This window comes from Protopterus annectens, chromosome 4.part1 (assembly GCF_019279795.1).
Source record: "Protopterus annectens isolate FY-2018-M chromosome 4.part1, PAN1.0, whole genome shotgun sequence".
NCBI classification, from domain to species: Eukaryota; Metazoa; Chordata; order Ceratodontiformes; family Protopteridae; genus Protopterus; species Protopterus annectens.
Window position 1 is genome coordinate 767,260,834 of NC_056734.1, and position 27,519 is coordinate 767,288,352.

The 27,519-nt window shown below is 37.4% G+C and overlaps 1 protein-coding gene across 1 annotated transcript in view; it reads right to left on the reverse strand.

Annotated features, from left to right (window-relative positions):
* Positions 1-27,211, reverse strand: part of MME (membrane metalloendopeptidase) — a 1,194,620-nt gene extending 1,167,409 nt beyond the window's left edge. Inside the window, exon 1 of the mRNA XM_044070514.1 lies at positions 26,968-27,211. Coding sequence (XP_043926449.1) covers positions 26,968-27,127 — 160 coding nt within the window. The 5' untranslated portion in view covers positions 27,128-27,211. The remainder of the gene's footprint in view (positions 1-26,967) is intronic.
* Positions 27,212-27,519: the final 308 nt, after the last annotated feature.

Sequence of the window (27,519 nt, forward strand, 5' to 3'; positions counted from 1 at the left end):
AACCATTTGCATTCCCTGATAAAATAAATGATTGTTGGCAAAACATTAAAGTGGGAGGATTCCTCTCTGATAAATTGTTTGGACAGAGGTGTCATCTTTCTCCTTTGTTATTTGCACTATATTTAATAAACATTGCCAAAGGAAATAAGTGACTCAAATTCAAGGACGTAAATTGGTATGGAGTCAAGATAAGTTGGCTTTATTTGCAGATGACATTATTCTATACCTGATAAAACCAGACATGGAGATTTCAGTGTTGTGGAACATTGTGAGAGAGTTTCAAGTCTTTTAAGGATATAAAATTAATGAAAATAAAACAAAGGCAACAGTTGTAAACTATGTACCCACATAAAAATTAGTTCAGCAATACTCATAGTAATGGGGGCATGATAAAACGAAGTACTTATGAGTATGCATTAAAAGAGACTAAATAAAAAAGATAATACAAAAACAGAAAGCAAAAGCTCTGTTTTATGGATAACAAAATAAAAGCAACGGAAATGTTTACTCCCTTTAGTTTCATATGCAGGTCAGGTGTATTTTTATCATTGTGAATAGCAAGTAATAAAGAGTTGAAGGATTTTATCTGTGAGGGAAGGAGGGCAAAAATCAAGAGTCAAAGGTGACAAGATGATCCTTCCAACAGAACAGTGGTTTGGGATTACCTGATTTGGAGTATTTCAGAGATACACAGTTATAGACAAAGAGAAAGGAACAGGGGATATCCTAAGTGAAACACTAGCCCTGATAGACTGTTTGGTAGAATCTAGAAGCTGTTAAAAAGGATAACTAGTAGGGCCTATAAAATACTGCATAACTAACAAGACTTGGAGGAGATTAGAAAGGACTGGGAAGAGATTGGATAAGCAACTCACTAAGAAACAATGGGGGAATGTATTTATGTTTCCCAAATATGCAGTCTAGAAGATTTAGGATCTTTGCATAGTATTTTTATACCCAAAGCAGACTCCACAGGATTTTTCCACAGGTAGATTGCAATTGGTGGAGGTGTGATGGGGAGGAAAGATGCAACTGGGAACATTCTTGGGAGATGAGTTGGCAAAAAAAATTTCCTGCAGACTACAATATCAGAAGCACCAATTGAGCAAATTGGTGTAACTAAGGAAATGATTTTTGAGCTCCGATACAGAATTGGAATTGCCTAGATAGAGTAAGATTTTTCTGAGAGTTTAATTCTGGTAGTTGCCAAAAAAAGCAATTACTACACACTGAAAATCAAAGTATAAACCAGATGTACTAAAAGTGGTGAGTATTAGTAACAGAAATAAAACAACTGGAAGTGGGATGTTTAGAAAAGGGTAGGAGCAAATTACACAGAAAAAAAAATAGAAATTTTGGGAACAATATATGCTGAATGTTTTGGAAGAGGAATGCGGTTCAAGGGAATGCTGGAATTGAATGAGCTATGAAATGTTTTATGGACAATGACAGGATAGAGAAGTGCTGTATAATGTTTGCAAATGAAAATGTCAGTATAGTTTGTTTTCATTTATATAATGTATGACTATAAAGTTCACTTATGACATAGGCAAAGATGTTTATTTTGCTTTTTTAAACCGGCAAGCAGACACACCATTGTGCATACAGTATTGATCAAATTTCCTTATGCTCCAGGCAAGGTTAAATGCCAGTCTGTTTGGTTGCAACAGCAACTGGCCATTCTCTGTCATTCCGATGCATGTGTGACAGCATACCACCCTACCATAGAGGGAAGGATTTCATGATATTTATATTGGTAAAGAGGGTTTATACTGCAGGAGGACATTGTCAGAAGTCCCCCCCCCTCCTGAAAGGCTTCTTCCCAACTCTTTGTACTCCAAACTGCCCCTGAGTACAGCACAGTATTACCTGGATACACTGGTATAGCATATTTGGGGTAGGAATTCACAAGACTAAGAGGCAATTTTAATTATGGCATATTCTGAAGCTGGGGTGCTCATAACACTGCTTCAACATTTTTCTTGTAACTTCTGTAGGACGCTTATAGACAATATATTCATAATGATACTTTCATCTTTGAAAATACTCACTTTTGTTTTGCTCTCAAACTACAGCCCCCCCCCCCCCCCTCAACACCTCCAGGTTAAGATGGTCTTCATGATTTGTTCCTCTGACCATTACTTCAAGGTAGTAATGTGACCCTAGTATATTTTGTGAAACAGGGTCCGTGGCTCTTTGTTAAATTATCAGAGTATATGCAGTGCTAAAACTACAACATTCAGAAACTTTAATCTTTAGTTTCCATTTTCAGGATGATCTTTAGCTAAACCAGCCTCCTCCCATAAGAAAAGCAAGCATGTTCTCAGTATGATAAAATGGAAGTTGGATAGTATGGGGGATGCATACATATAATGGTTACCCTGGTCACTGCATGCACATATCTAGGCTCCTCATTTTTTATGATCAAAACAAGACTGACAACACATTTACCACTTCAACAAAATTACTGACTTGTTTTAAAAAAGTTTCATTTATTATTCTATCTTTTGTTTCAATACAATTAGCACAGAGCAGGCCTAAATTTTGTATAAATCTCTCTCTCTCTCTCAGCCAAAGCTTTCTTTCACTTAAGAATGCCTAGGATGCCCTCAAAATTCTGTTCAGAGTCTGTGAGCATATTTAAATAGTTTTTGCTTTGTGGTGGCACTCTCATGAGCCAATACATTCATCATTTTGAATTATGTGGTACAACTGAATTTCACTCAAATTCTCAAAACACACAGTATTTTTCTATGGTAAAACACCTACTGATCCTGAAGCGTTTTGCCAAAGTATCACCAAATTTTGCCTTTAGGAATTTTCTTTCCTGCACATATTTTGAGCATCACAGACGTCTTCTGTGAAAGCAACCTTACATAAAGCCTGTCATAATCAGTATCTACAGTTATAGTTTGTGCCTTTACTTCAGTCATGTGCCATGTGAATTTTAAAATTGTGTAGTTTCATGCATAACAAATCACCTTTTTTTAAGATTAAGTATAGGACTGAGTCTGTGTCTTGTTTAGTCACATTATAGAACATCTGCATTCTGTTTAAAGCACTTTTCTCTGGCTACCTTATGTTTCTTATTACTATGCCTTATCACCTTTGTCATCTCCCAGTCTTCATTTATGGTACTCTAGCAGTCATTAAAATTCTAACTCATAGCACAGGTCAGCCTGTCCCTCAGTGTATCAAAGAATCTTTTATCCAAAATGACAATGCTAGAATAATCTCCATAACTAAGCAACATACAGAAAATATCTCACTTTCCATCAGATTCCATTTTGGAATCAGAATCTTTTAACTATCTTAAGAGCTTCCAATTTAGATGGTTCTGTACAAATTTCAATTTGTTCAGATACCTCACTTGCCATTAAGCTAGACAGAAGGCTGCATGTTTTTAAGAAAAAGTTTATTGGTAATTACCTGTACATTTTCATACAGATAATAGTGTGTTCATTCATTTTTTTTTTTATTTTTAGAATTTTAAATGTTAATCAATTACAATAAAGTAACATTTCACACAAAATTATTTACAATAAGAATATAGACAATAGCCAATTGGGGGCTGGAATTTATTGAAAAACGTGGAAAGGGAACAGAGGTATTTGGAGCAAATAACTAGAGAGGGAAAGATGATAGAATGGGAAAATGCCAAGAATTTACTTGGACTGCAAGTTAGAAATTGTCTTCCCCATCAAGGATTGATATCAGCGTATAGGCAAAGAGAAAGAAATAGGGGGGTCCTAAATGAAAGGCCAGCACTGGTAGAGTTCTTAGTAGAATCTGTAACAGAAGCTACCATTAAAAAGGAATAATTAATACAATATATAAAAATACTGCACGATAACTATAAGAATCAATCAGAAGAGGTTAGAAAAGATTAGGAAGAGAGAATGGATAAGCAATTTACAAAGAAATTAGGAGGATACATGTATGCCTCCCAAATGTGCAACAAAATCTAGAATTAGGATTTTTGCTTGCAAATGTTTACATAGATAGTTTTATACCCCAAAAGGACTTCATGGAATTTTTTCTCAGGTAGATAGAAAATGTTGGAGGTGTGACATGGAAGAAAGAGGTAACTGGGAATGCATTTTCTGAGAGTGCAGTAAGTTGGTAGACTTTAAGGATTCCCTGCAGGATGCACTGTCAGAGATGCTGGGTGGGCAGATTAGTGTGACGAGGATAATTTTTCTGAGTTATGATACAAAATCAGAATTGCTTAGACATGGTAAGGCCTTGCCGTCTCTAATTATGGTGGCTGCCAAAAAAGCAATTGCAAGAAAATGGAAATCAAATTCTAAACAACTATATTAGAAGTAGTGAATATAATTAACAGAGTTAGAAAAAGGTAGGTGCAAACTACATAGGAAAAATGGGAATTGTGAGGAAAATACATACAGGGAAGGAGTGAGGTTTTAAAAAAAGGCAGGACTTGAGCTATGTTTGACTGAAAATGATTGGGTAGATAAGTGATGTATAATGCTTACAACTGGGAGTATGTCAGTATGGGTTGCGATTTAAAATGCTTGCAACAAGGATTGTATCACTGTGGTTTGTTTTCATTTATATAAAATGTATGATTGCTTATGTTTAGTGATGGTTTAATAAAAGATGTTTCTTGTTTAAAAAAAGGTGCAGGAATTGAATAATTTGTGTAATGGTGCTTAGGTTATATGACAAGAATAAGGTTTGTTAATTTTAACTTAATACAGTTTGATTACTTTTACGTAAATGTGCCTAGGTCACAAGTGATAATTCAATAAAGGTGTATTAAAAAAAATATTTACATATGTTAAAATGATTGAATATGGACTATTGTAAGAATGTTTTTTTTTCAATAAAAAAATTTCAATTAGTATTTTTCTAATAAACTTTCTACTTTCAAAACTTTTGCATTGAATCATTATTTCTCATCTTAGTAACATGTAATTCATAACAAACAGTCTTTGCAATATTTATAAATTCAACCATTGAGGGAGTATTGGAATTCTTCCAATTTTTAGTGACCACTTTTCTAGTAATTGCTAAAATATTCCAAAAAAGATGAGTGATTTAGGAATAACCTGAGAAATTAGAGCATTACAAATTACTAAAGATTTAGTTGAACTTAAAATTCCCAGACTGTAATGCTTGCATAATACTTACCATTATCCCAGAATGGTTTTAATACTTGACAATCAAAATTCATATATTGCCAATCTGCTTTTAAAATGAATTACATCTCCAGGATCTAATATTCAGTTTCTTATATACAGCTTCAAATTTTATGTGAAGTAATAAAAGATTTATGTAAAAATGTCCACAAAAATATCTTCCAGGTTAAAGACACTGGTGTGTTTCTAGGTGATTTTAATATCAACTTTTTATCAACATCTGAAAACTTTTTTCTGAAAGGACAAAACAGATCAAAGACAATTTCATTGATATATTCATAAATGGTTATTGAACCTGTAGTCCAGAGAACTTGTGCAGCACAAAAATTTACAGTTGTCCCCAAGAACATGGATCAAGGTCACACAGTAGACAAATGAGGGGCCGAGGGAATCAAACCCTTTACTAAAGTAGCTACAGTTCACAGCCTTAACCCTCTGTGACAACGCTAGATAAGTTTATGCTTGTCCCCAAACCAAAACAGCAATGGCTATCATGGATAACCTCTTCAAATCAGTATTAATCTAATGAATGAACGTCTGACTATTCTCCAAGTATAATCAATATATAAGAAGGTAAGCTATCATGCCCTCCTCCCTTATTCCACATATGTTTATTCAACTTATTTCCCTTTAAACCCTTACTTTCTAGATTTCTTAAAACAAATCATTTGCTACCTCCATTTCTGGGTGTTTCTCTCATTTCAATTTCTTTGTTATAGCCCTTTCAGCTACTAATATTATAAATAGGACTGCTGCTTACATTGGGATGTCTATTTCCAGATGAATACCCAGTAAAAATATTTTTTGCTATCTTGATTTCCCTTGTTAGAACATTGTTTAACAAAATTCTTCAACTTACTCTTAAAAGGTACCAGTTCACTACAGTCCAAAAATGTATGCTACCAGGATCTCCTCTAATGTTGTCCATCTCAACAGTAATCTTTAGTCATGGAGAACATTTGCTGTATTTTCACTGTGGCATAAAGGTTTGCAAGCATTTCAGTGCAAAGATTCTGGATCTTCTACTTCGTGTAGCACACCTAGTAACGGAATAAATCCTTATCCATTAACTATAGGGACATTCTATTCATACTTCATCCCCACTTTGTTTCCAATTATTTATCCCCTTATTTACTAGCTGAAGTTGTTTACAGATTTCACAAAACAAAAAACATCAGCACCTACTTGCCCTGATTTATTGGTAGCAGCATCTAGATAAATTTGCATTCTCTTAGAGAGTCTTAATCCTTCATATTCTAGCCTTAACTTCTTTCAAATTATGATTTATTTTTCACAGTTTGCCAATCTATACAACTCTTAAAGATTTTAACCGGTCCTTTTAATTTACTAAAGTGGATTTCTGCTTCCAATTTCTACTCATTACACCCTGTATCACCTTCAAGGATTTACCACATATTGGCCAGATATTTTTCCTTGGGGACACAGGCATCAAGGGTCACCATCCCATTTAGCCTTATAACCTTCTATCTATAACAGTAGAACGGATAATATTGTACTGCCTCAAAATATCTTATTGGAGGAAGAAGTCCCACACCACATCAAATATCAGTTGTGACTAATCAGTCCCAAGAAACGCCTAGCATCTTACCCTCCAAAATCTGCCATTAGACTTCCAACTGCTTTTAAATGCTTAGCAGAGGTCACCACCAGAAATTCTGAAATACATTTAGCCACAGAGGTAATGCTACTTCTTGGACTTCCTGAGATAATTTTAAATCTAACCATAACATAGTCCATCTTTTCACATCCAGCTTTTTTCTATCCAAATAATAATTCTAAATTCTAAGTGTTGAAAGCTCCACCAAGACAAATTTAGACCTATAAATATCTGAACTTATTTTCTTCCATAATTCTGGATGCCTAATACTGAACTTTGGGATGGGGGCACAATTTGCCATATGGATTTTGTTATATGTCTGTTTACTCTATACCTAGAAAATTTGCCAAAAGCTTGTAGAATCATAAATTTTCCAACTCTCTGCATGGCTCTTTCAGGATTATTACCATATCATCTGGGTGGTGCAGCGGTTAATGCTGTTGCCTCACAGCAAGAGGTTCTCCAGTTATATTCTTGGCTGGGGTGCCTTCTGTGTGGAGTTTGCATGGGTTTCCTCCGGGTACTCCAATTTCCTCCCACATTCTAAAGACATGCTTCTGGAGCATTTCTCCCTGGGCCTCCGCTGAAAACAGGATCTGTGGAACCTAGTCGGACTTTCCTGGTCAACAAATGTTAAAAATGTTAAATCTGTATAAGCAGAAGACGGCATGTGTAGTGCCCTTTAAACAATCATGTGGCAACTTTCTTGTAACTTGACACAGAGTTATCTAAAATACAGTTCCACATGTTCAAGGTACACCTCAATCATCAGTGCAGTCAGCTTCATTAAGCCTTCACCAAATGTAGCATTTTCCACTATTCTGTACCCCAGAATAATTTTTTTCTGAAATGCTGCCACTTAGGCTTATGCTTGTACCATGATCCACTGCCTGGGTGTTAAATGGGGAAGACAAACCACCCCTTTATTATACTTACCCAAAACTATTATCTGTTACTGTCTAAACTTGTGCACATGGTAATACATGGTGAAAAGTATACAGATGCAATAAACAAAGTACAAAGCATGAATCAGACGTACACACTTCAGTGAAGTGTTCTTTGTACATCTGAAAGTTCATATAGACCAATGATGTTTTTATTTAATTTTGCATAGGCGGATTTTCCATTTACAGAAAGGAAGTAACCCTTCATCTTAATAAGTTGGACTTGTATGGATGACTATAGGTTTGGTGACTTCATACAGTAAACGCAAATAAGCAGTGGGTTGACCCACAGAATCTGGCTGCATTAACAGCGAAGACAACAGGAGACACTCCACCTTCCTAGCAGTCTACTTTGGTGGTCCCCACATAGGTATATTGAAGGCTGCAACCAAACTGCACTGGAGAGTCTTGATAGATTGGCTATTTTTCCTAAGGTGGCAGACTGCATTTTCTACCATGCCTCCAGGAAATGCTCAGAGGCTCTTAAATGTGATAATTCTGATGCAGTACTACAGGCAGCTTCTACCCTCCAGAAGCCACCTATTTCTGGAAAAATAAATCAAATACCACAGAAAGGTTTGGGAAATTGGTATAAACATTTTCTCCAAAGACTCTGACTATTTAATTAATACATTGCATTTCCAAGGGAAAATAGCAGATAAATTAAAATGTATTGCAGAACTACTCCCAGATCATTCTACAAAAAGGCAAAGGCATAGCTGTCTACATCATTTACCCTCAACAATCTCATGAACCATATTGCTCATGATGTCATGAAAGGGTTAGCGAGAACAGAATATGGCATGATTGTATGCCAACAATACCAGTTATGGTTGACAATTTAATAAGGTGAACAACTTCAGGACTTTCGTTTAAAGAACTCATTCTGTTGAGCCAGAAGATAAACATTTTAAAGGATAAGAAGAAATCAGGGAAACTGGCTACTAGTGGAATAAAGTTTCATCATCCATATGATTCCATTGCAAGCACAAACAGGAGTCAAAACCAGCTGTGCTCCAGGTGCACACTGCAGTCCCAACAGGAGTAGGCTGAAAATTTGCAGTTGACCACAAGCATGGCCTGCAAGGAGGGTGGTCCACTGCAGCCACAATGTGTCCACTGTCATCATCAAGGCAGATTACAATGCAATCATAACTCTGTCTCCCATAGGAAAAAAATAGGGAGAGGTTTGCTTAGGAATAGAGTAAGACCTTTTCCATCTCTGCTTTATGAGAAAATCCACCCAAGAGTTAACTTATGATAATCACCAAGAAGGAGACCAACTCCAATCATCTCAGCAAGCTCAATTTTCCTTCCTGATGCAACTGTCTAGCAAACCTGTCACTCCCAATGCATTTGGTGGATGGAGCCTACCAGCTTCCAAGTTACTAATCTCATTTACCTTGGCAACTCCACACAAATCTCTTTCCTCAAGTGGGGAATGAGGCACTTCCACAGTAGATAGCTCAGGGAATACAGTCTCCTCTAGAGTTGCATTTGCATATCAACTTCCTAGATATTCGGACTGTAGTGCTCTTGCTATAAAGTTTTGACACTCTTCCCATGACTCCCTTCTCAAGTATCCTGTTAGTTCAGTCAGACCTCAAGATTGTAATCTTGGTTCTCAAGAGAAAGAAATTGGTGCACTTATATACTTTGCAATGAAAGGGTGCAACAGTGAACAATCTAAAACTAATTCTCCTTTATGGTAATTTACACCCCATGGGAGAAATCAACCCCTTTGCAATCCTGTTGAGCCACTGTCTTTTAATGCCTCACAAATGGCCCACCAACCGACTGCCACCCGACTGCCATATGAGTTTTTCTATAGATGAGATAAAACTGTATGTAACAGGTTTTCTTCTCTAACCATCAACAAATGTCCCATTTCACCTTCTGAATGTTAAATGTTATGCAGATTATACTCCGTTCCATTTATGTTTAAACTGCTTTTCCACTGAAACAGAATTTCAAAATATGTTGTAAAATAATATTACTTTTTTTTTTTACCAAGGCAAATATGTTTCCCATCTCAACAGTTTCCCCTCACAAAGATTATTCCTACAGAGATGTTCTCTTCCACTAGCACGAGACAACAAATCACCATATGCTCAAGTTGAAAACATGGCTACTTCAGTTCCAGAAAAACAGAAATCAAGATTTGCATGACACATTAGTCCACATCATTTATTTTCCTCATAGGCCTTTTAAGTGGAAAATACCCGGGAAGATGTGGCAAAGGTTTTCCATCTGGGTTATAAATCTTTGGCTATACTTTCTCAGCCCCCACATCCTATGTTCTACAGTTTCTGTCAAGGCATTTTTGATGCACTTCTCTGATTTTTGAATGCAAGTAAGTATCAAGTAAGTATTTGGCAGCCATTATTAATTTTTAGGTCAGACTAGAACCCATGTCCTAAGCTTCCCAATGGCCTTCGTAAGGTATATTTTTAAAGTTTTCTTCTCCCATTGAAAATGCAGCACATTTTTTTTCATTTTAAAGCACTCTTCCCAGTTTGAGCCAGAAGTTTTCACCAAGTTTCCACCCAAACTGCTTTTTCTTCATACTCCAGTGACAAACAAGTATCTCCCTCTTCACTTGCTCCATTAACCAATTCATTACCCTAGGATTCAAAAGCCTCATAGCACATTCTTTACAACCAGAGGTGGACACCAAAGCAGTGGATAGCACAGCAATCATCCAGAGGTTAGGGCATTTTAAGATTTAAGGACTTATTCTTTCTGCATATTCCTAGTATTGCCCTAAAATTCTGCATTCAGTTAGTGAGGATGTCATTTTCTTCTAAAAAAAAGTGATATAACCCACTCAAGACAGCCCTGATCCCTCCTCCCCAAGTCAGTGCTTCCATGACATCTCCAGTCTGAACCATATATATAGTGATCAAAGTATTTCCCCAGGAAAAAAACTAAAAATAAACAAACCAGAGATTATACAACAGGACTGAACACCCACATACTCACCCCTGCCAAAGGAGCAAGCCGGGAGTCTCATGCCATGCCGGTCTTCTTCCACTCCAGCAAGTATGGCATATGCAATTTGAACTTTGGTCACTAGAGCCATAATCAGGGTTTCATCCCTCTACGCTAATGCAGCTGAAGTTTATTCCTGAGAAGACATTTTGGAGGGCTATATTTCTGCTAAAAGGATTTGAGAGCTTCAGACCAGAACCAAGAACCTAAATCACCAGCAGATAAACAAAACATGGAGTGTATGTTTCACTATACAACACATCGTACAACTCTGGATAGAGGTCCCCTGCAAATTAAACACTATGAAACAAACAGGACCTGGATGGGCATTAATAAATCCACCCCAGACTTGATTGGTCTAGCCCTGTTTGATAGAGAGGGCACAGTATGAGGGTGAGTACTGGAAAGGTGTAAGTGGTCACAAAACAGTCGCCTTAAATATCCTATTTCCTAGGACGATGAATCCTTTGTGCCCCATTTTATTCTAGCAATCCCCCCCCCCCCCCCAAGACACACACCTTAAGAGTGAATGTTTCTATGATGTCAATTGTTAACTCGGGTACAGAAACCACAGAACCACAAGGAAAAATAACCTGATCTTAGTTTCCTTTGCCAAGATCAGAAAGTCATGAAATGTATGCCATCCAGATGACTAGACAGTTAAAAGTCCCTTTTGTTGTAAACAGCATAAAAATCCATACAAGCACTGCTAAAGGCACCTCTTACTAGGGCTGCTGCTGTTACAAAAGCTGTCATCTATAAACCCAATAAAAGTGACATTGGTGTAGCCACAACCTGGTCATCTTTTAACGTCTACTAATTAGGCATAAGATCTTTAATCTTTCTTTAGAACCATAGTCAAAGGCATGCTTCCACTGGACAACCACTTGGGGGACTACTTAGGGACAGTGTCCTACAGGTCACACAAGATCAGCTTCTTACGAGATGTAAAATTTATGAATGCTTACTATAATGAAACATCTGTTAAAATAACTCATTGCAGTAACAGATCCGTCATTCACTCCTTTGCTTATTGTGTCTTGTATTTTTCATTTGATTATTTTTATTACACTGATATATTTTGCTTTTCTGGAGATGGGGTCAGAACTGAAGAAAATGTTTCTCTGCTGCAGTATGGGGTATAGAGAGAGAAGGGTGTGGAATCCAAGCAGTCCTAAAGCCTGTAGCATAAATCTTATGGGTCACTGAACATAAATCCTGATCTTACAGATGTGGCATTAAGTACCCAGAACTTTCATTTGCCACTTCAAGGTATAAGTGTTCTTTTGTCAGTCAGTGTGGTGTTATTCTAAATAAAACCACTGTCATTTACTGTCCTACTGCTTGCAAAGTGTTGCTTTCTATATTATGTGAAACAGCATTCCTGTCATTAATTTGTGTGGCATCCATTCTCTCTAGGATCCCCCAAAATATAACATACTCTACTAAATGGAATACCTAAAAAGAACTGAACAAAGAACAGATGCACTGACCAGTTATCCAACAAATTGATGATGCTGAGAATGTAGAAAACGAGTCAACAAGAAACAGCATTAGGAACACATTTTTGTCAGAAAAATATCTTTCATACTACAGCAATTAAAATCAGGAGATGAGCATGGCCTCTGCCAAATAAAAAGCACACTCCCTAGTTCACTGAAATAGTAGAAGGCTTGCATGGAATGTCAAAGTAAATTAAGCAACTACGACTGAGTAAACACAGTTACGGGCAAACTTACCACATAAAAGCTAAGCTCTAGATTTCAAGAAGCAGTTAAGTAAATACACAAGGATAGAATATAATTATTTGTTAATGTTTAAACTATTGTAATGAACTTTTCATACTACCTTCAATGTTTACACTCTGGTAATTCTATTCACTTCATGTGTATTCAGTCTATGTATAGCGTTCTTGTTATTTGTGGAGCTTTTCTCCCCAGGCCTCCACTGAAAATGGGCACATATATAGCCCAGTGAATTGCCTCAGTAAAAAAAAAAAAAAAAATGCAAAGAAATAAATACAAAAGCAATGCCTTTCGGCTTTTCCTGGCTAGCCGTAGCCACAGTGGATCACCAGTCCGCAGACTGATTGGCAGTGGAGTTTCTGTGTCGAGTTGCCAGCCTGGTGCCCAGCCTTCATAGAAGGCACACCTACCTGCACATCTTTAAAGCTCACTCAACCGCAGGAAGGACATGCAGACTCCACACAGAAGGCACTCCAGCTGAACAGAAGAACCTCGTGCTGCGAGGCAACAATGCTAACTACTGCACCACCGCGGCCAACAAAATGCAACTAAATAAATAAAAAATTAAACATTGTGTCTAATGGAACTGTAAATAATTGTTGAATAAGCATTAGGTACTGTTAATAGAAATTCTGAAGTATTTTTTGGGAAATAAATACTCTATACTTTTTTTTTTTTTTTTTTTAATTTGGATTGAAACAGACAAAGCAGTTTCAATTATACATTTTACAAATGAAACTCTCCAATAAACCATTTCCTAATACTATGGCTGGGATTCATGATTATCTTTCCTAGAATATAAAGCTGGGCAAGTTGCCTTGCTTACAAGGAAGACTGGTCTGATTCATAGACCCTACTGCTGCCCACCTGTGCAGTATTGCTCTGCAGAGCACCAGGAGGCTCACTGGTACATATGAATGATTGAGGGAGGGGGTTAGATATGTGTTGGATATGAAGTCCATTAATATCCCAGTTAATCATTCTACAGGTAAGCTAATAAGTCAATGCACAAGTGTTTGCACTAGGTAATTTCCAGGCAGATCAGCCCATAAAATGCAGTAGTGTACATCGCACTGTAGCTGTGTGCACCTATGTATTTCAGGGGAAGGGAATCTGCACATGAGGCAGGATACCCTCTTTCACCTCACACTGATGGCTCAATAATTAGTTCAGTAAAGTGAGACTGAACATCTGTGTGTATGTAACAAGCTGCAGCCAACTCATTTAGCGACCCCAGCAGCAGCCGTCATCCATGGGGTTCACTAGATAAGGGGGAAAACAGAAATATTTGTCAAGCTTTCTTCCATACTTCCATATGTCTCACACACACACACACACACTTCAGAAGTCAAACTACCTGATGCATGTCTTTGGGTTTTTTGTTGCTCCACATTCCAATCAAACACAGGGAGGATTTGCAGTCTCCACAGAAGGCACCTTAGCAGAAAACCAAACAGGAGAACATCTTGCTGTGTGTCAGCAATGCAGACTTCACATAGAAGGCATCTCAGCAGAGAAGCAAATTAGAGAATCGTTTGTTGCAAGGCAACAAGGATATCAACTGTGCCATTTGTATGTGTAATGGTCATTTGTATGGATACCCGTGTCTTTTGGGGGGCTGTTTATGTGTGGTCTGGGTCTGTAAGATGCCTGTACTAGAGCGCTCACTTGAGTAGTAGTTCAAACCTTCCCATGTGAGCAGTTTACAAGCGTACACTTTTAATTAGATTTAGTGCTACAAGCAATGTGCATGACAATGAAACACCAAGTACTGGAGCAGTATAACACAACTTATCTGTGCAGCACAAGATGGGTTACTGTGGATTTAACTAGCAGTCCCACCCCATGTTAAAATTAAGGATGTAGTGCAGTATTAATAAAATAAAAGCTTAAAAAGGATATCACACAGGTTATTAAAACATGATATTCAAAGTATATACATTTGTAATGACAAATTGCTAAAGTAATTGATGTCTCAACAAACACTTAATGGAATGAGCTAAAAAAAAAAATATATATATATATATATATATATATATATATATATATATATATATATATATAAACAAGAATGTCTTGCCTTCACTGTGTAATAACAAATTTCCTGTAGTGAAGGCCTGTAAAATATATGCAAATGTCCAATTAAGATATACTAGTGTTTCGGCTACATGCCATCAGAATGCCCATAACTTTTTTAAAAACATTTACTGGTACATTTAGGACAATAAAGCCAAACCTCACTAGATATAGACATACCACGTTTTGCACTTTTTCAGTACTACAGAAGGCACTATTAGGGCCTTAGGGACTAATTTGCATATATCCCAAGGGCCACTACTGTGGGAGACATGGTATTACATGAAGACTTTACCTCTGCAGAGTCTTTCTTGTAGCTTCTACTACATAGATTGTCTGTGTGAGCTTTTTACCTTTTATTATGGATGTTATTTGGGAAATGTTGCAGTTACTCTAATGTTATGGACATCAGACTTGTTAGTAAGCTCTGCATTTCTAATGTATGTGTAACAATCCAATTAAGTTCAGAAAAAAAAGCAAAAGATGGCAGGTCTATAGCTAGCAGGTGCTTTAATGGAATACTAGGAAAGACTTGAAAAGAATAAGATTAAAAAATGATGGCCATTCAGAAGGTATGTATCCAAAACAAAGGTATGTTGATATTTACATACATTTCATTACCTGGACATCTAAGGAATAACACAATGAAGACTATATTTTTTGCCGGGTCATTATTATAATTTTTTGCTAACTTGTTAGTCTGTGTGACATTTTTATCATTTGGTTAGGATAACAGGAGGATAGTAAATCACAAATGAAGAACAGGACAAATTGCACCCTTATTTTATTGCCTATTATTCATTAATATATGAATGGTCTGTTTACTGGATTTCTTTCCTAGTCTTATCTCCTGCAACTTACCACGTCACTGCTTCACCTTAATTTCTTATGCCACTGCTAGGGGATCATAGTTTGTCAATGGGAGAAAAACAACATCACAGTAAGTGTTCCATTATGGAGAAAGAATGGAAAATAATGGCAATTTTTAATATCTAGTGTTTTGCTGCCAAAGATCCAAGCACCTGTAAATATACACATGGTTTCAGGATTATTAACAGAAAAAAAAAATAGACAGCAAAAGTGTAAACAAACAGTAAAGGTAAAGACCATTTCTAGATATTAGTTCAAGAGACTCTCCTAAAAATATGTCACTGTGATAATGTGAGGCATTGTCACCTATGCCAGGAGAAGTAGTGCAGTGGATGTGTAAGATGTGCCAACACAGCTAGCTGGAATTTAGTAAAGAATTATGTTATTTGAATATCAAACTGATTTGTAGAGATGCTCGTATTGAAAAATGTATTTGTAAAGCTGCTTGTGTTAAAAAAGTGTACTAGCAGTGTGCCCTGCTGGTCAGAAAAAGAACCGTACATGTATTATTGTAACTGTTTAAAATGTATGTGTTAACGGAGGATACTGGAAGAGAATATGTTAATCTTAATCCACCTGACTTTGGAAAATAATAAGAAGTTAAATTACTGGGCCTAGGTCATAAAGATGTTATCTCTCAGTTTTGAGTGAAGCCAGAAACACAATGTCTGTAAGAAGTATGGTTTATTAGCTCCTGTAGGAAGAGTGGAAGTGTTTTATGACTTCCAGGAGCTGCAACAGATCTTAACAAGATTTTGTGTGTGTATATTATTGACACCTTTGTGCTTAACCCCGACAGCTTCTAACAATGGAAGGTTGCATGGGAACCATAAGTTAGATGACCACATGTACGCAATGTCATTCTGTAATCTAGGACAAAAATGATATTTTAATACTAGGCGAGACTGAAGTCTCAGAGCAGTCTGTTTTTGCAACCTGACATTGAAGTATCACTCACCTACTTCATATTCCCTTATTGTAGTAAAGTCACTTAACTAGGGAATAGTAACTATTGAGATCAGTCAGGAAAACAGTGAGATTCCTGACTTTTTTTTTTTTTTTTTTTAGTGTGTGTGAATCTATTCATCTGTGTTATTTTAGCATTTGCTGTGACAAACTCTGGTGTTTACTGTAAATAGATATTTAGCATTTTCATGTTCTTTTATTGATTATTAAATATATATTAAACTTTTCATTGTAGCTGATCCTTTAGAGAACATTTTAACCTTTGGGAGTACTCGTATCTGTTTGGCGACTGTGGCTACTCCTGAAAGCCTTACTGCAGAGGTCAAACTACCATTCATATTAATTTTACTCGGTATAATTGGGTATCCTTGTAAGAGCCTTAGAGTAGCTGGCATGGGATGTCTGGTGGCAGTAACTACCTTATAGTCTGGGCAGAAGAGGGCATAGCTAGTATGCCTGTGCCAGCCTTTCCCAGGGGTGTGTGCGCGCGTGCGAAACAAATCAAATATCAAAGCATGTGTGTCAGATACTTGGAGCAGGGATGTGAAACACTGGTTTCACAGAGACAGTGTTGGAGGACTTGCCTTGGACACTCGGCTGAGGACTTAACTCTGCAGTTGTGCCATTAGGCAGCCTTAATGGGGATCTGGGGAGAGACCGAGAGAAACCCAGACCCCAGGATGAGTGTGTTCCCTGTATTTCCTGTATATGGAAATACTGGGTGTATCCATTTTTGTTCCAAGTGAACATCCTCTCCAGTGTCAGTGATAAGGTTTCAGGCTCGTTGATTACTAGCCCAGAGTAGGGACGTCACAGTCACTAACTGTCCAAAAACAGAACACAATGGTTCTTAATATGTTATAATGCAAAATGGTGACCTGAATAATCATGTCCTAAAAGTTCTGAACGAACAGCTGAGGACATTTTTAGCAAAATGGCACAGAATTATCAATGTACTCTCCATAACTATGTATATATGAATACAAACATAGTAAAAATGCTCTAAGCACATTAAGATCTACTCTGAAGTTATTAATTGAAACAAGTTACACAAGGGGTCACAGAAGGTTCTTCTTCCATATTTGTAAGCACGAATAAACAGTGGAATACAGTGGAATACAGAAATGCATACAAGAGTAACAACTTGATGAAACAAGCCTCGTGATACAAACAACTTACACAAGGGGTCACAGAAGGTTATTCTTCCATATTTGTAAGCACGAATAAACAGTGGAATACAGTGGAATACAGAAATGCATACAAGAGTAACAACTTGATGAAACAAGCCTCGTGATACAAACCTTGGAGTTTGAAAGCTAGCAGACATTTTTGTGGTGAGGACTAGTCTAATCATTATTAATGAGGGAGAAACCTGAAAGACATACCAAAGTTATAAACTTGATCATAGCACCGCACCTCTCTCTCTCAGGCAGGCATAGAAGAGAAGCAGTGGCACTCTGTACAGATATCCAAGTTAATGGAATACATTTGAGACAAACATTGCATAAACTGGTGGTGTACAGATAAATTACCTTCTCATGCTGCTGTAGTTATAATATTTAGCAAACTGGAATACATTGTCCTGCTTCATAATACATTGTGTGCGGTCAGCACAGAAAACAGGGTCTGGCTACCACATATATAAAAACTCAGATAAGAACTAGAGAAAGGTGTTGCAGTGATAAATGAATGGGGTTGAGGGAAAAGAGGGATCTGTTAGCCATACAAAAAATACTGGCAAGTACAGTCCTTCAAAAGATGGGGATTGGCTTTGTTACTCTAGCCATTCCCCCATGAATAAAGGATATAAATTTTAATTTTGCTAAAATGCACAATACTGGCAGTGCAATCAGCCTTGCAGGCCTGCAGTTCAGTGTTGCTCTCATATATCCTGCCTTATGAGCATCTCTTGAAAACAGCATAGATGATTTAATTAATTAAAATGGGTACATAAAACACATAGCTGCAGCCATTTAACTCCATCCTCGTGTACCTTGTTGTCTTTATACAAACTTATGGCTGTTAAATAGTGTGAGAGTAATATACAGTCACAAATCAAAATGTGCTGATAATAAAAGCTTGGCAGCAGATAGTGATACCCTACCAGACAATGACCACAGCTTTTCAGGTCAAATAAATCAATAAAGGCCATTACTTCAGTTAATAAAAAAAAATCTCATTTTGCAGTACAGATAAAATAATTATAAACTATTGGGTCATTACAAAGAAAATGAATTCAAGCTTATAGACTTACTACATAAACTAAATGTTATTTTGATGATTGCCTATACAAGCAGAAAAAAAGGAAATAAAAGTTGTAGAATTCACAAAATCTAGTTAACAAGTGATACTAAAACTCTGAACAATAAAAACAAGACTAGTTTTGACAATGTCCGAGTTTTCCACTTTCCAGAAAAGCACTGTATAAAATGCAAAAGTAATTAGTCAATATTTTAGTCAAACAGCTAAAAACAAGAGGAAATTTGGGATATCTACAGTCAACCTTGCTCAATTACTAGTGAAAACAGAATCGTCAAGTATAAGTGGAGATTAAACACATGTATCCACTGAAATCTGGAATTTCGTGAAATTCTATGGCATGTCACACATGAGTGTCATTTGCTGGTATAAGACAGCTTGCCTGCATTTGTGGACTAAAGCTCATGTGTCAGTTTGCAGAATCACAGGACTGGAAGAAATACCATGTACAGGACAGTGTGTGTTGTAAAATAAAACTTGGTTGTCAATGCTGTCACATTCTCCCTCTCCCAGAGTTCTCCAAAATGAGCTGCACATGCAGTTAATTTATAGGCCATTTGGACAGCTGCTATTTTTGAAAATCTTGCCAAGAAGAAATGCTGCAACTCAACATTTCTAAAATATGTCAGTGGTATTCAAAGGCCAAGGAATCATTCAAGATTTAATTAAATGTTTAATTTCAAAGAAACTGATGATATCCTGTCAATTAAGTTAAAGTAAAACAAACCTAGAAGTCTAAAAAGTGTACAAACAGTGAACTTTAAAAGCAATTTATTAATACTGCAAAGGCATTGGTCACTATAGCTAATGTAATAGCCAGTAATGCACTATAACTGGATTTTTAAAAGGAAATGCACAAATGTTCATGATACCACTACATACTGGTGCTACTGATTTTCAAATAGTGGTATATAACGGAATTGTAAACAGATGTAAACAAAGAAAAAGTTGCAAGCTTAAAGAGATCAACTAAATGAGACACTAGTTCTTATTAGCCAGCAAGTGTTTGCTACTCCATATGCATGTATTTTTCTGTTTCCATAGAGTAGCATGTATATGCTAAAATACACACACTTATTGGTGTATGTTCCATGAGATATCTTGAGATAGAAGTTAGTTTCATGAGCAGTAGTAAAGCCACAAGACATAAGCCAGCTTCTCTAACCTATTATACCAAGAGATATATTTCATACATTTAAAAACAAACAAGACAATCATATATTCCATGTATCCATATATTTTTTAGTTTGGATTGCAGTTTCCCCAGTCATGTCATTGAATTGTGGTAATGGCCTAGTCTGTCTGCTGTACAAGGCTTCATGCAGTTTATTTAGCTTTTTAAAAATGGGCCGTCACATGCTTGACTTTCTACTGTACATTTAAGATGACTTTTATATTTTCTTTAGTGTTTTAAGATATGTATTGTTGTTATTGTAATGTCATGAAAGCTGGTCTTACTAAGGGTAATCATGTGCCATTTCAATAGACACATGATTAATTGAAACTAAAATATCTAAACCAGTAGTAGTACATTCAGAACTGTGACACTTCAAAACATCATACCATACACAGAGATAATGCACATTCTTGATGTGGGATCAATCCTCTACAACCCTGTTTTTTAGCTATACTTAATGTGAGGTTACTGAAATATAGAAAATAACTAAACTGGAATTCTTAGATTCCAACAAACAAAAAACAAACAAAAAAAAGCACTGTCACTTTAAAACAACTAGCTCCAGTACACTGGAGCACTGTATACAGGAACCCAGTGATCACTGTTCAGCAACATTCAGGAGATCTGATATACTATACCAGTGGATGGGGAACAGGAAAGTTACACTAGGCCTGGCACACGTCCCTTATGTTGTTGTTTGTCTTTCAGCTTTTTCCCGGTAAGGGGTCACCACAGCAGAACTCCAGTCCGCTAATGATTGGCAGTAGATTTTTTACGAATGCTGAGGTGCCAACTCAACATCCAACGAAGGCACACCCATTTACGCACGCATGTCTTTCAAACGCTACCCAACCACGGGGAGGACATGCAGACTCCACACAGAAGGCACTCCCAAGCCATGCTGAGAATCGAATGGGAGAACCTCTTGCTGTGAGGTAACAACGCTACCTCTGTACCACCACGGCACTTGGATTGAGGTAATTTACAAATGCTTGGCACTCAATGCCTATTTGGATACAGGATATCTTTATTCCTTTGGGAAAACTTTGCTAGGCTTAGAAAGGCTCCCCCAGATCATTAGCCTAGTAACAATCTATGAATCTATACTAATATTTGACACACGTTTCCCATTGAGGATAATATATTTACTGTTTTGTAGTTTAGTTATATTTAATTTACAGGTAGCATAGTTTTTCACTGCAACTCTGATTTGCTGGTAATCATACCTTTTAACTGTCCAGATTTTTGCCTCATTTTTGGCCTGTTCCTCATAAAAATATGCGGTTTTCTAGCAAATCAAAGAGATTGAAGTCATTAAATAATGACAGATTTGAGTTTCAGACTTTATATCATTCTGAAAATACATAATGCAAAACCTGTTATTCTAACAACTTTCCATGTTTATAGGAGCAATATTTAAAATCTGTCCCTATTTTTGGCCCTTTGTCCCCCCATTACTTTTGTCATTATCCAGATGTATTGTGCCAAGAGATCGAAAGGTATGCTGGTAATACGGATTTCCATATGCCTATCTGTGGCTTGTGTTTTATTTTATTTGTATAATACATTTAACTTTTGTTACCCAGGTGAGTTCCTCTAGGCTAGTGGCCTCTTTCCAGGGGAAGCTCAAGGTGTCAGTTATACTTCTGGAAGAAATTTGACTAGGCCATGGGGAAACTTCCCCTATTCTTTTCCATGTGTGCTTTGGGATATTTTGTATCCATCTTCTCTACCACTAACTGAAGCAGTTGGGACCTCAATTTAACATCTTATCTGAAGGAAACCAAACTCAAGAGATCAGTGCCACCAAAATGCCGCACTGCAGTGTCGGCAATCCAATTACCTGGAATGAATATAGAATCACAGCTTGCTGGTCTTCCAGCAGTAAACGTGTGTGCACTGCCTCTTAAACCACTGCTTTATTTCTTAATGTCTTTTTTTCCAGGTTGTCATAATAAGCTTCATATACAGGAGTTTGACAAAGGTGGACATTTCTGCTGTTAGGAGGTGGAGTCCAACTTTTTCCCCACTTAATGATAATGCAAATGTTAAGAAGGTATGGGGACAAATGACAGTAGTAGGATGGTGTTAAATAATATCCAACACTTCAGGCTACATACTTTTGTGACATCATCGTCTAACACATGCGAATACAAACATGGATAAGCCACAGTCACAAATCTCCTAATCTTGTAGTACAAGATTTGCATGCCCCGCAAACAATACCACAAATTTAATTTCTCCATGTGTGCATGTGTTTCTTCACATTTGTGCATTTCTTTTTAGGTTAGACTAGTGTTTCCCACAGACTTCAATGGGTTGCATTTATTCAGACCAGAAACTTTGCTTTCGAAAGTTTTAATGAATGGAATACTTCATAGGTGCACTTTGAAATATTTTTATTTATTTATTGCTAACTTTATTTTTGTAGTCTCTGTAGTCTCAGTTAAGATTTTAAAAGGCTTTTTTATGATTTTCTAGATTTATACTTTACTGAAAAAAATCTGTCCTGATGTTGTCTAATGTTGCTACGGACTAGCTGCAATTGCGGTTTTGTTTATTCTTTTTTTTTTATTCCTTTATTTTTTTCCCCCTAATTGAATTTCACTTAGAGAGGAAAGGAGATTGCAATATGTGAGCAATATTTCTTTGGGGCTGTAATATTCATTTTACCTGCACAGTGTCTGGGGCTGTAATATACATTTTACCCAAGTACTGTTTGGAGTTACTTTTCTGATTTTTATACTGAAATGAAAGGGAGATGCATCACTATTTTTATTCACTTCCTCTTTTCTTCAAAAGTTTATGCAGATATAGGTTTGGGAGCTTTCTTAATGGAGGTGGGGGCTTGCGTTTTGTGGTGCTGTGTGTTCATATTGTGTGTGTATCAACTTTAATCAGTTGTTTTAATGAGTAGTACAAATATGGCAGGCTTCCAGGAATATTAGTAAGGGTAATAACACTTGAAGAAAAGAAACTTGGGGTCTGCCAGGGACAATACACATATCAGGCACCCCTCAAAATTTTTGAAAGCATAAACTGCCCAAAGTACAAAATTTTGAAACCTATTTTATGCAGGGAGGCAAGCACCCCCACACCCCCTGATAATATACTCCAACACCAGTGTCACACAAGTGGGGAAAGGGCAAATTCCACTTTCAACATTTTGTACTTTTGAGGTTTCTGGAGACCTCAAACAAATCAGTGAGGTTTAAAACTTGGTGAAATCAACAGGATGGGTTCAGACCCCTCTAAAATTTCCCCAGTTTGAAGTAGGTCCCTGTTCTGAGGCTTTCTTTACCCCTTTTCAAAAATTTCTGAAACCCCCCCCCCCCATCAGACTATTTTTAAAGCTGTTTAGTACACACACACACTACATGACCAACATAATAATACAGGACACATTTCTCTTTACCAGGAGCAAAGATAAATGGGCCTCACTGATAGAACTTTTGCAACAGTGCTCATAAAGTCTACAATATTTGACACCATCTTTTTAATAACATGCTTATATTTTTCCACTACTCTTTTTTTTAAAAGATCTGTTTCTGAATGAGTAATATCCCATATTCCTACTGGAAGTGGGAAGAGTTAAGTGTACTGGTATTCAATATTATGCTAGATATCCATATTTTTAGCTGGGTATTCCTACCTTTCAAAGACCTTTGCTCCTGTTTCCATCCAATATCTGCAGTTTGAGAGGTATGAATGGTTTTCAGTACAAGTCCTACTGGGGGAGACTAATTCCCTTGGTTAGTCTGGAACGTATCAAAAACTACTAAAGATTAGAATACACACACACACACGTGTTATGACACCTTTACAGCCAGTGCTTCAGCCAAGTTATATGCATGCAAAACTCTGGGCTAATAGTAAGGTTTACTTGCCAACCTGCTATGTTACCACAGTCACATAAACAGTAATCTGGATGGTGTAGATAGACCAGGATGGGGGGCACAGGGTGGTGTTGGGGGGGCACTACTCAGACCTTTTGCCTAGGGCACCAGTTGACCAAAGGTCGGTCCTGCACACTCACTATTACCTTAATCTACTCCTTCAAACTATTGTTTATGTCTGAATGGGTATGAGAAGGCTTTAGCAAAATTTCTGTTTCGAAACTCATTCTTCACAAGATGTGTCCACATCTGACAAGCCGCTTCCCACAAGGTGTACACATGTACATTTTGTGTGCGCTTACAGAGAAACTCCGACAGTATTCACCTGAGGTTTTTTCCATCAGGAGATTGGAGTGTGGTGCACAGCTCTAAACCAATCAGGGACACAATATTAATACTATTAACTTGAGACATTGACTGAATATAAATTAATATGTATTTTCTGAAGTAAAAGAAGTCTAACTTATTGTCAGTGTCATTATTTATCAAGTGCAATTCAAAACTTTTTCTCCAAATGTCACCAGTTTTAGTAGGGATCAAGAGTAACAGGGCTGAAATCTGAGTCAAAATCGGGAACAATTAAGGAGGTATGGCATGGTGTGATGCGTCTGTGTGTGTCGCTGTCATGTTGGGCATTCAACTTCCTGTAGCGTTTGTATATCTGTGGGTCTGTGCATTATTCATGCACATCCAACACCCTAGCTGCCAGGCTTCTTTATCCAAACTGTGGAACAGGGGCCAAAACGTGGAACACTTACTACCAAGCTTACACTCCGGATCACCGCTGTTAATTTGTATTAACAAGACGTTTTGTTGATAAATTGGTATGAATCAGAAAGGTTACCATTGACATTAGTTTAAAAATGTTAACAATAATACGTCAGACAGATCATATCCATCTTGTAGAACTATGTGCCGCATGCTTGCATGTAATTTCCAAATGAGGACTGCCTTGCTTATAGTTGAATGTATCTGCAAGTAATAAGCTATCCCAATCTCACTGATACCAAAATTAAAATTCGGAAGGCAGTAACTGAAAACGTACCGACACATGGTTCGCATATTTCATTAGTGAAGTCACTAAAATTCAGAATTCTTAACCAGTAAAGGGGAAATCTTTGCGCTGTACTCACGTACTTACTCTGTCTAGTTTCGAGGCCTCAGCGCTCTTACCGGCCACCGTTCGTTGTTTATTTCACTTTACACATTGTGTACTGCCTAGTATATGGAGAGTTATGCCATTACAGAGATACTTTGGGCTTTCAGGTGCGTTGAAATCAGCTCTCCCTCCAGACTTTGTGAAAAATTACCACTTTACAAACGTTTGGAAATGACTCCACATCTGTACCCCCCTAGAGCCTACAGTGGCCAACGGCCTGAGAGACCCACTCATTTGTGAGATGTGATCTCTGACTATTATAAAGATTATGTTGTGCAAATAAAGTAGTGAGGGATTTGATACACCGTTCGCTTAACTTGAGAAAAGAAATGTCATATTGCTATTGGTTATCAGCAGGTCTTAACGCGGTTTATTTACTTTTAAGTGGGCAAAGTTCCGTTTCTCTCCAGAAAGCCGTTATTAATTATTTAGTTTCCCAACACGTGGTTTGTGGTAGCACTAACAGAAACAATTCAAAGCACATTCGTGTAAGACTTCACGGTTAAAAATGATCGTTTAAAATACTATGAAAGTGGCTGTAGTGTTACAGTACTATGTTCCAAACGGTTACTTACCAGGACTATCCCTCATGCCCCAAGATCCCCACCAAACATAGGTCCCTTCTCATCCCCCTACTACAAACAGCGTTAAGGGCTCCCAGTCACTATTAGTATAGTTTGTTAGTTGACTGAATGTGATTATTTTTCTTACACAACTGCAATTATATGATGATGATTGCACCCCATACCCATCAGCTGCACCTCATTATGAGGAACGATACTCATTCACAGTCTTAATTCTGTTCCACAACGAAAAGGTGCTGCACATCCAGGTAGTACCGCATAGTATTCATTCAAAAGACATTTTCCAAGTATGAAGAACAGTTATTAACCTTGTTTTGTACGTCCAATGCCTGTGTAAAAGAGAAGTTTGGCATAATGGTTAAGGTGTTTATCTTACAAACACAAGATCCAAGGGTGTGATTGTCACATGGGGTAATTGGCTAGGCTTAAAATGGTTAGCCTAATACTAATCTATGCACCAATAAACAGTTCCCGTTTTGGAGAAGTAAAGTTGAGAGCTGTGTTGTAAACCACCAACTTTGTTTCTGAAAATCTCACTAATTATAGCAATAGAATAGCACAGCAAAATGTTAAATCAAAAAGCAGGAACGACGGAAAGGCATACCTGTCAGCCGCTTAGCTCAGAAAATCTGGTGAAAGCCGGAAATAATAGGAAACCAAAGGCTCCAAAATAGGGATATTGCTCTTTTATAGATTTGGAATAGGATTTGTATTAGCATGCAGTCTCTAAAGGACAGCATCTCTGAAACACAAATGTATGCCATTATTTTGTGACTACATTTCTCAGTGATTTGGCAGAAAATCGCATATTTACGTTAAACGGACCAAAAATGCGAGGCGAAAATTTGCACATTTGAGAGGTATGCCACCAACCTACCTATGCACATGTAGGGTACAGTGTGCGTTTTGGAGTATATAACGGGAAAGTAACTGACAAAGGTGTATTTTTTTCTTTTTAATATTACATACGGCCAAATTCAGTTTGTCCAGTTTAATGCGATTTGTAGAACGCCACAAAAACAATGCACCATATTTTAAAACGGACATTTATAACCAGTGGACACTCCACACCAGTTTAAGGACGGCAGGGGTTCAGATTCCAGATAGGATAACACCAGTGAACAGATATTCACCATAATTGATCAGACTTTGTTCTTTTCGTTCCCAGATACTTATGTTCGCTCGGACTTTTAACACACCACCAAATGCGCCCGCAAATACCGTTACCCGAACAAAATAATAGTGGCTTCAGAGTGCAGAAGACTTCAGTAAAAAAAAAAATCACATAAGAATAGACATCATAAGACTCTAATACAACTAAGTTTCGGTCTAAATATTTTTTTTTTCATAATTAGCAACTTATGTTCCAGGGTTTTACTCGATGCATATAATTTACTTCTTAGTTAAGTGTTGCCGTTCACAAGTAAGCAAACATGGGGGGGTCCTACTTGACAGTTACAGAAGTTTCTGCAGCATTAATATTCATTTACTTTACTGGAAAACACACAGTTTTCACTCACCGTCCCAGCTAGCAAATACAATGAGAAGGGCGAGAAATGCAATTGATAATAAAATCACCAAGCCCACGAGTGCCCGCTCCCTGGACGACCATCCACGCCGCCTTGGCCTGCTAGCCGCACCGTTTTCAATCATATCCATCTGACTTTCCGACTTGCCCATAATAACCTGAGCCTTGGATCAGTAAGCAAGCGTCAACGGTGCCCCCAGAAGCCTACTATGGACAAAGCCCTCGTGTGACACCTGCGCCACTTTAGCACGCTGTTGACTAAGCCCAGCCCATTCAAGCTAGTCAGTACTCCCAGTTCAGTTTCCTTACTTTAGAGTTAGACACGGCTAAAACTCGGAAGTGTGTATTATCTGCGAAAAGAAAATACGGACTTTTACAAGACTTTCTTTTAAAATCATGTGAAGCCAAAAATGAACCACATAATAAGGAAAGCAAACACGGAAGGGCACAAATTGCCTAAGTTAAGTAGTTAGCGCACACTGTGAAGGTTAACAAAGTTCTTACTGGTCTGAATACCTGAGAGAAAAGGGTTGTGGTAAATAAT